The sequence below is a fragment of the Mesoplodon mirus genome (genome assembly GCF_964341445.2).
Source record: "Mesoplodon mirus genome assembly, chromosome: 7".
NCBI lineage: Eukaryota > Metazoa > Chordata > Mammalia > Artiodactyla > Ziphiidae > Mesoplodon > Mesoplodon mirus.
Window position 1 is genome coordinate 2479860 of NC_138983.1, and position 9499 is coordinate 2489358.

At 58.5% G+C, this 9499-nt stretch overlaps 1 protein-coding gene across 1 annotated transcript; it reads right to left on the reverse strand.

The window, feature by feature from the left end:
* Positions 1-487: 487 nt before the first annotated feature.
* Positions 488-1634, reverse strand: PHLDA2 (pleckstrin homology like domain family A member 2). The gene is made up of 2 exons (XM_082627444.1): positions 1145-1634; positions 488-877 (listed from the first exon to the last, which is right to left on the reverse strand). Exon 1 carries the CDS (start codon positions 1549-1551, stop codon positions 1156-1158), a length of 396 nt encoding a protein of 131 aa, XP_082483570.1. The 5' UTR covers positions 1552-1634; the 3' UTR covers positions 488-877; positions 1145-1155.
* Positions 1635-9499: the final 7865 nt, after the last annotated feature.

Genomic DNA, 9499 nt, shown 5'->3' on the forward strand with positions numbered 1-9499 from the left:
GTTGGCCCAGAAGCACTGCCCACCTTGCTGGCCCCGCACGTCAGGCACTGGCCAGCAGCGTGGGGTTAAGAGGAGTGCGGCCGGTGGGCAGCCAGAGGCCTGAAGGCTTCCTTTCAGGGGGCTAGGCGGGTGGGCGGGAGGGGGCAGCTAGGGTTGGGTACCCCACCGAGGGCCGGAGCAGCTCAGACGGGGGAGGCATGATGACCTCACAGGGGCATTTTGTGAGTGGCTTCCGGGAGCACGCGGGGGGGGGGGCCCTGCCCTCCCCATTCCACACCCGGGAGCGGAAGTCAGGGCCACCCCCAGGGCACTTCCCCGCCTCCAGCAACGGTGCGGCCAGGGTCCGGCGGGTAACAGTGTTCATTCAAAGAGCATTCATTTCCTTGCCCTTCGGACACCTTTGCTGGCCGCTCCCCCCAACCAACACACACTGAATGAAGGGGCCACCCACTCGCCTCCCGTAGGAAGCTCACTGCACCACACCGGCTGGTAGAAAAGAGAACAAGTCAGATAGTTTATTTGGAATGGACACATTGATTATATATATATATATATACACATATATATACACATATGTATATATATATACACACACATATATATATACACATATATATATGTATATATATTAAGACAGATGGTTTTAACACAAATACCATCAAAATAAATACATAGATAGTCCAATAATTTAATGCACCCGCACAGCGGGGGCGAGGCTCTGCAGAGGGTCCTTCTCTGCCGGGCAGGGACGCAGCCCCGGCCTTTGTCCTCGCCGTGGTCAGTGGCTGGGCGCCGCCGGGGCTCTGCCGCTCCGGGCATTTCCTGAGCTCCTGCCGGCGCGGCCCGCGTCCGGCCCGACTCGTCCAGTGTGTGGCTCCTGTGGGGAGAGGGGGGAGGTTCAGGGAGCTGTGCCCGAGCCCGGTGGTTGAGCGAGCCGGGGTCCGGCCGGTGGGTCTCCCGAGGCCCGGACACGGAAGGGGCAAGCGACGGCTCCTGCCGCGAGCTCCAGCCGCGCCGCGTTGGCGAGGCCCCCAGTCCCCTCTCGACAGCGTTCCCTAGACGGGACAGGACCTCCCCCCGACGTCCGAGGTCGACATCCTCCTCCCCGAGGACCGCGTCCGGCGGGCGGGCGGGCGGCACTCACCGCGTCGGCGCTCAGGGCGCGCGGGCCGTCACGGCCTCGGGCTGCCCGACGGGCGCGGCGCGCTCCTGGCGGCTGCGGAAGTCCTGCAGAGCGCGGCGGTTCTGGAAGTCGATGAGCGCCAGTGTGATGGCCGCGTTCCAGCAGCTCTCGCCCGCGCAGCGGAAGTCGATCTCTTTGCGGTCGGTGGTGACGATGGTGAAATAGACGTACTTGCCCGTGCGTTCCACGCAGTCCACCTTGAGGATGGAGTGGAAGCGCAGCTCCTTGGGGCGCGCGCCGGGGCCGGTGGGGAACAGGCTCAGGCAGTCAGGGGTGAGCACGCCGCGCTTCTTCTTCCACAGCTGGAACAGGCTGTCGCTGCGCTTCTCCAGCTCGCCCTCGCGCAACACCTCCCCGGGGGTCTTCATGTCGGCCGGGTGCAGCTGGCAGAGGCAAAAGCGCTCCGGCGGTGGCGGCGGCCTCTGCAATGCACCCAGGCGTCCCGGCGCCGTCTTTATAGCGGCCCCGCCCCGCGCGCTCGGTCCGGCCCGCCCCGGGCACGCCCCCTCTAGGCCACGCCCCGTACCCCCTTCCTGGGCCCAGCCCGCCCCGGTGCCCCCATGGCCACCCCGGGGCTGCGCGCCGCATCCTCACCCCGGGTCGCCGAGGTCGCCCCCTTTCCCCTTGTCTGCAGCCCGAGCCCCACTTCCCCGCTCCCCCGGCGCCCCACCCCCGCGGCCCCGTGGGGCGACTCAATGGCCCCCACCCCGCCCCGGACGCCGGCCCCACGGAGGAATGCGCTGCGGCCTGCCCTGCTCGCGGTGACTCACAGCCGGGGAGCCGCGGGAAGCGCCCGCGGCCGGGGACGGCCCGGGGCGCGGTGACGGCGGGGCCCAGACCCCCACCCTCCAGGCGCCCCGACACCCAGCCCTGCCGCTCCTGGGGCAGATGCAGTCGCGGCCCCAGTTCCTCCCACGCCCCCGGGGAGACCCTTCGGTGGCCCTGCCCCAGCCGGCCTTATCTCTCATCTTGCCACCCGCCGGCTGGCGCGCCTGGGACGACCTGCCCTCTTCCCCCCGGGTCGTCGGGCCGACCGGGAGAGCAGGTGTTCTGAACTTCAGTTTTCTCTGTAAAATGGGGGACAATGACACTTGTTGGATTAGGCAACGCACGGAAAATGCTAGAACAGCTCCCCTTAGTGTTCAGTAAGTGTGAGGGCCGCTCCAGCTCCCTTCCCAGGGGCCTATCCTGCTCCCTGGGCCCTCCTGGCGGCTGTACGTGGGGGGAGGGAGGACGCACCGGCGGACCCGCCAGAGGTACTGGGAGCCGAGGGGGCGCGGAGCGCGCTGGTGCGGGGGGCGCAGAGGGGGCTTCGGCCTGGGCCGGGGCGGGGGCGGCTGAGTCATGCCCTGCCAGCAGGACAAGTCTTTTTATTTACCCTCTTCCTTTAAAGGGTTTAGCAGGAAGTGATCGCTGGCTCCTCCAGGGTTTCGGGGTGGGGTGGGGAGCCGGCAGAAGGGAATCTTCGGGGGCCCCAGCCGCTCCGGGGCCAGCACCTTCCAACACCCCGCCGGGCTGTGACCTGGGCAGGTGGTGCAAAGCAAGGGGAGCAAGGAGGGCACTAGTCCGTTGGGGCTGTGAGAGCCACGCCCCCTCCTGGTGCAAGATGGAAACGCAGGTACCGTGGTTCAAAAAGTATTAATGATATTTTCAGGACTGTGAAGGCAGAGCATAAAGCCAATGTGGGACCTCCTGGGTGCAGGCCCGTCAGGCCGGCCGTGGAGCCAACCCTGCCCCACCTGCCCCCGCTCTGCGGCCTTGGGCAAGTCCCAACCCTGGCCCTTCAGGGTCACCGTGAGGAATAAGGTGCACCGCTGGCTCAGATGAGTGGCTTGGGCCAGGCCTGTGCGGATGGACACACCCACCTGTGCATCCAGGGCACCTGTCAGGGGTGTGGCAGAGGGCAGAGGGGTGCCCAGGACTCTGGCCTGAGGGAGGGAGCACAGGACAAGCAAAGGGATGCTGGTCAGTGTTGGGGGGAGGGGCGGAGCTGGAATCGGCAGGCCCGTGGGGTGGCAGGCCAGAGGGTGAAGGGAGCATAGGGTGGGTGGGTGGGGAGACAGATCTCCCCTCAAGACAACACAGGGCAGACTTATAAGGGGGTGAGCTCCCCATCACTACAGGCATCCCAGCAGAGCTGGTAAAGGGGATTCCAGCATCAGGCAAGGTGAGACTGCTGACCCGCCTTCCCGCAGGCTCTCTGTCCTGAGGGGGCCCTGGGCTGCCAGGGCCACGGGAGAGGCAGGCCAGGGGCCAGGCTGCTGCCTCTAGGAAGCTACTGTGAGCCCCCTGGGTGTCCAGCGCTCTGCCGGGACCCCTCCGAGGCCCACCAGCCCATTTCCCCCACCCGGGGGCCAGTCATTGGAACCTCAGGGCCAGGCAAACCACAGACACTTGGCACTGCTTAAGCACCTACTGTGTGCCTGTAGGCCTGGCTGGTGCTAGGACCCCGAGGAGAGGGGAGAAGCCCTGCCTGCCCTGGGGAGTACAGGGTTGGGGGTGGGCAAGAGGACAGCTTGGAGGTCTCCATGGGGAGGGCGGGGTGCCACACGGGGATTCCCAAGGAGCCCAGGTGAGCGAGGCCCAAGGTGGGCATTCTTCCAGCCCCATTTCACAGACGTGGTAGCAGAGGCCCCAGGGAGGGCGGGGCAAGAGAGACAGCAAGGGATGTGAGAGGCCTTGAAAAACAGGTGAAGCCAGGTGAGCTGCACTTCGCCATGCCCACCCAGCACTCCTCTCTTTGTCCCCAATGGCCAGGCCTTTCTGGGGAGAGTCAGTCGGTGACCAGTGACCTGGGGGTGGTGGTCTGACAGGTGGGCGTCCGCAGGAGCTGGGAAAGCAGGTCACAGGGGATGGGGAGCCCACTGCCACTCTCCCCGGAGGATGGGGATGGGCTGGTGGGAATCCCCCCCCAGGCAGCTTCACCACCAACGGCCCCTGCCCCGGGGGGCCTGGAAACCCCTCCAGCCAGAGGCCCGTGGGCCGCCTGCAGCTGCCTGGCCAAACCAGCAGGAACCCAGAGCAAGGAGCGGACCCTGTCCCCATCCCTGAAGCAGGCCCGTCTGAGGGTCCCTCTGGAACATGAGGAGGAAGCAAAGCGCTAACCTTGCAACCCCAGTGAGGATCTTTTGGTGGGGACACCCCTGAGCCATTTGACAGCTAGGAGCCTGGAGGACCCACCAGGCTGGCCTCCTGCAGGGGACCGAGGCCCCCGGTGAGGATGTGGGCTGCACCCATAGCAAGCTGCGGCCCATCAGGGGGCCAGGCCAGGTTGCTGCTGGGGAGGGAGGAGCCCCAGCCTGAGGGTCAGGGGCCTGGCACCCTCAGGGAGGCCCGTGTGGGCCCTGCTTTCTTCCTCAGGGTCACCCCATGAGGCGGGGGCCGCTGGGTTGCTTTCTGGGTGTTTGCAAGGAATGGGTGGGGCTTCTCAGAGAAGTTAAGTGGCTCAGCAGAGGTCACCCAGCCTGCCAGTAGGATTCAAATTCATCCTATTGCATCCGGAGCCTGGGGGCAGGAACTAGCCTCTGCCTGAGGGGCTGAGCAGGTTCTGGGCTGGGGATGTTTGGTGGCTGCTTCTCAGACGGGGGGGGGGGGCAGCGCGGGGCCTTGCCTGAGACAGTGGCGTCAGAGAGTGTAGGTCCAAGCCAAGTTTACTAATATTTATGCAAGGGCCACATCCGGGATTCACGCGGAGCCTGAGGGGACCCCACCTACCCCACTCCCCCCTTCCCACCAGGCAGACAAGAGACTGGTCCCCAGACATCCGGCTGGGGACACCTGTCATCCCTTCCAGCTGGGTGAGGATGTCAACTCTCCGAGTGAGGTCACTTCCCCAGCGGTGACGAGGCCGGGCCCTCCAGGCTCCGGCCCAACCAGCCTGGCGAAAGGAAGATGAGGAAGAAGGAAGATGAGGAAGCCGTGCATCACAGCAGCCCCTGTGCCTGGGGCTCAATACCATGCTCTTCCTGTGGGGGGCAGTGCTCAGGGACAGCCCTGAGGACGGGTTCCCTGCTCCCCTGCCTGGAAGAACCGCCCCGCCTTGCCTCTTCCAGGAAGCCCTCTGGGATTGCCGGGGCACACCCTCGGGCCTGCTTCCACCAACCACGTGACTGCCAGGACTTGGAGTTCCATTGCCTGCTCCATGCAAGCCTGGGGAGGGACGTGGGGGAGGAGGCCCCAGCTGCCTGGAGTTACAGCACCTGAGAAGTGACCTGATGTCACCTGACCTGAGCCCAACATAGCCCATTGGCCGTGGCCTGTGACTCAGGCCTGCCCTCAGTCCCTCTCCCCAAAGCTGCAGCCTGGGAAAAGTGAGAGGTCCAAGGGCGGGAGGCAGGCGGCCTGTCCCCACCTGGTTTCAGGCTCTCACTGTCAGCCTGGCCTTGGTCTCTCAGGTTCGTCCCTCTGTCTGGCTCCCTGAGCCCCTAAGCTGGAATGCGACAGGCAGGCCCCACCTCACAAGGCGCTGGGGATCAAATGAGGAACAGTGACACACCACCCAGAGCGCCTTTCCCCTCCTTGGGTCCTGGCAAGCGCCCATTCATCCCTCAGTACCCTGCTCAGAAGTCACTACCAGCTCCTAAAATGCAGTGACAATGTCTTAGTCTTTGGGACCCTCAGGGCCCAGCCCAGGCACTCGCGAAGTGTTTTTGGAAATGAGTGGACCTAAAAAGCATCTACCTCCCTGTCCAAGAGACCCAGCTCTCTGCTCAGAGCAACTGATGTTGGTGGAGACTGTTTGCTTGTCTCTGAAACCAGAACACCTTGGGGCGGGGTGGGGGGGCCTGGTGGCGGGGACAGGGCCAGGCTGGTCCAGGCCTGGGGGAGCTGAGAGGAGGGGCCTCTCCCATCGTCACAGAATGCGGAGGGGGTAGGGGAGCCAGCTGTCATTCCTGTCACTCAGCAGAGACTGCCCAGGGCCTGGTTCACGGGGACAAGGGAACTTTCTGGAATCTCGGATGAATGTATGAACAAAATACAGGAAAGGGGGGAGGGCGAGTGGGCAAGGCATGGCCGCCACCCTCTGGACAGTGCTCAGCCCTTGCAGCCGCCTGGGCTGTGTCATCACGGGACAGATAGGACATCTTGCTCCCGCCCACCCTGACCCCAGAGTCTGTGCAGCAGGTCTGGGGTGGGACCCTGTCATGTGTATTTTTTTTTTCTCTTTTTGGTCATGTGTATTTTATTTTTTTCTTAAAGATTTATTTATTTATTTATTTAGGCCGTGCTGCGCAGCATGCGGGATCTTAGTTCCCCAACCAGGGATCGAACCGGAATCCCCTGCAGTGGAAGCACGGAGTCTTAACCACTGGACCGCCAGGGAAGTCCCTGTCATGTGTATTGTAATCAAGTTCTTTACTACTTTAAACATTTACCAAAATAGTTACCAATTGTTGACATAAAAAGTAAAAAATGGCTGAAATGATTTCAAAGTTCTGAGCGCTCCTCTCTCACGACCCCACCTCAGGTCCACTCTTGATGCGGTTAAGTGACCTTTGATCCTTTTTATTGGGTTGGCCGAAGTGTTCGTTCTTTGCCGTAAGATGGCTATTAGTTGTCTTTAACTGCATTCAAAACAATTTTGTTAGGTTGTATTGTGACAGCTGTCGTATCAGCGTGCATTTAAAAAAACTTATCAAAATTGATGAATTTTCCTGTAGCCATTTTAATACTGAAGATGGAAGAAAAACATTTTCGGCATATTATGCTTTATTATTTCAAGAAAGGTAAAAACGCAACTGAAAGGCATAAAATGATTTGTGCAATGTATGGAGACGGTGCTGTGACTGATCGAACGTGTCAGAAGTGGTCTGTGAAGTTTTGTGCTGGAGATTTCCCACTGGACGATGCTCCACGGTCAGGGAGACCAGTTGAAGTTGAGAGCGATCAAATCGAGACATTAATTTAGAACAAATCAATGTTATACCACGCGGGAGATAGCCGACATACTCAAAATATCCAAATCAAGCGCTGAAAATCATTTGCACCAGGTTGGTTATGTGAATCACTTTGATGTTTGGGTTCTGCGTAAGTTAAGTGAAGAAAACCTTCTTGACCATATTTCTGCATGCAATTCTCTACATAAACGTAACGAGAACGTTCCGTTTTTAAAACAAGTTGTGACGGGCGATGAAAAGTGGATACTGTACAATAACGTGGAACGGAAAAGATGGTGGGGCAAGCGAAATGAACCACCACCAACCACACCAAAGGCCGGTCTTCATTCAAAGAAGGTGATGTTGTATATATGGTGGGAGTGGAAGGGAGTCCTCTACTATGAGCTCCTTGCAGAATGCCAAATGATTAATTCCAACAAGTACTGCTCTCAGTTGATGAAAAGTGTCCAAGAAGTTCTGATTTATCCGCTTTATTCACCAGACATTGCACCTTCGGATTTCCATTTATTTCGGTCTTTACAAAATTCCCTTAATGGAAAAAATTTCAATTCATTGGAAGACTGTAAAAGGCACCTGGAATAGTTCTTTGCTCAAAAAGATAAAAAGTTTTGGGAAGATGGAATTATGAAGTTGCCTGAAAAACGGAAGAAGGTAATGGAACGAAACGGTGAACATGTTGTTCAATAAAGTTCTTGGTGAAAATGAAACATGTGTTTTTACTTAAAAACCAAAGGAACTTTTTGGCCAACCCAATAAAAAATGCATGGCATTTCCTCAAAAAATTAAGAATAGCATTATCATGTGATCCAGCAATTCCACTTCCAGGTCTGTCTCCAGAAGAAGCAAGCAGAGACTTGAAGAGATGGTTGCACACCCGTGTTCACAGCAGCCAAAGGTGGAAGCACGTGCCCGTCCGTGGATGAATGGATACACAAAACGTGGTCCGTGTACACAGTGGAGTATTACTCAGCCTTAAAAAGGAAGGAAATCGTGACACAGGCTACAGTGTGGATGAGACTTGGGGACATGATGCTCAGTGAAATAAGCCAGACACAGACGGAGAAATTCTGTCTGATTCCACTCACACGAGGTCCCTGGAGTCATCAAATCCATAGAGACAGGAAGCAGGACGTTGGGGGCCAGGGGTTGGGGGAGGGGAGAGGAGTGAGTGTTTCATGGGGACAGAGTGTCAGTTTGGGAAGGTGGAAAGTTCTGGAGACGGATGGTGGGGATGGCTGTACAATATCGTGAATGAACTTAATGCCACTGAGCTGGCTAAGCTGCTAGAAATGGTTAAGATGCTAAATTGTATGTAATGTGTATTCTAGCACAACTTAGAAAATGTGACTATCCATGTCTGCACAGGCACGAGCTTGCATTTTTAATCTGTCTGATAGAAAGGGAGACAGGTCTTGTTTTCTTCTAGGTCGTGGGTGTCCCCCATGAGTCCACCTCCCTTCCGCCGGCCACACTCTGTCATCTAATCACCTCCTATGCTGGGCCTCAGGCTGCAGTTCCCGTGAGCAATGTTGCCAGAGTGTCTGTGCACCCCTGACCATACCCATATGTGCAGCGTTTCACCAGGACAGCTGGGAGGACACAAATTGCTGAGTTAAACATGTCACAACTCTGACAAGATTGCCTGCCAACCAATTTACAGCCCTCCTGGCAGTCAGGGTGCCCGTTTCCCCAAAGCTGGCCGAACAATGGATGCTCTGTATTACCAATTGTGGCCCAAACTGGGGTCTGGTCTCCACAGGCATTTCTCTGAGCCCCACGTGTCTGCCGTCTCTGCTCTTCACATGCTTGTGTCTGTCTGAAAAGCTTCTGTAGGGGGTGACAGTGGCCCTCCCCCAACAGATGTGTCCGTCTTCATCCCAGAGCCTGTGAATGTGACCTTATACAGTAAAAGAGTGAATAGGGTCCCACTCACATGAGGTCTCCAGAGTTGTCATTCACAGAGACAGGAAGTAGACAGTGGGGGCTGGGGGAGGGGAGGGGTGTGAGTGTTTAACGGGGACAGAGCGTCAGTTTGGGAAGACGGAGAGTTCTGGAGTGGATGGAGGGGATGACCTTATATGGCAAAAGATGCGATTCATGCCCTTGAGGAGTTGCTCCTGGATTATCGAGGAGCCTGAAGGCCAGCACACGTGTCCTCATCAGAGACACAGGAGAAGAGGAAGCCACGTGACAACAGAGAAGCTGGCGGGACGTGGCCACAGCCCAGAGATACCTGGAGCCCCAGAAGCTGGAAGGGGCAGGAGGACCCTTCCCGAGAGCCGCTGGAGGGAGCGTGGCCCTGCCAACACCTTCATTTTGGATTTCTGGCCTCCAGAACCGTAAAAGCGTAAGTTTCTGTTTGTTTTAAGCCACCCAGCTTGTGGTCAGTTGTTACAGCAGCCCCAAGACACTGATACAG

Coding starts and splice junctions, on each gene's coding strand:
- PHLDA2 (XM_082627444.1), bottom strand. CDS start 1,551: ATGAAGACCCCCGGGGAGGTGTTGCGCGAGGGCGAGCTGGAGAAGCGC.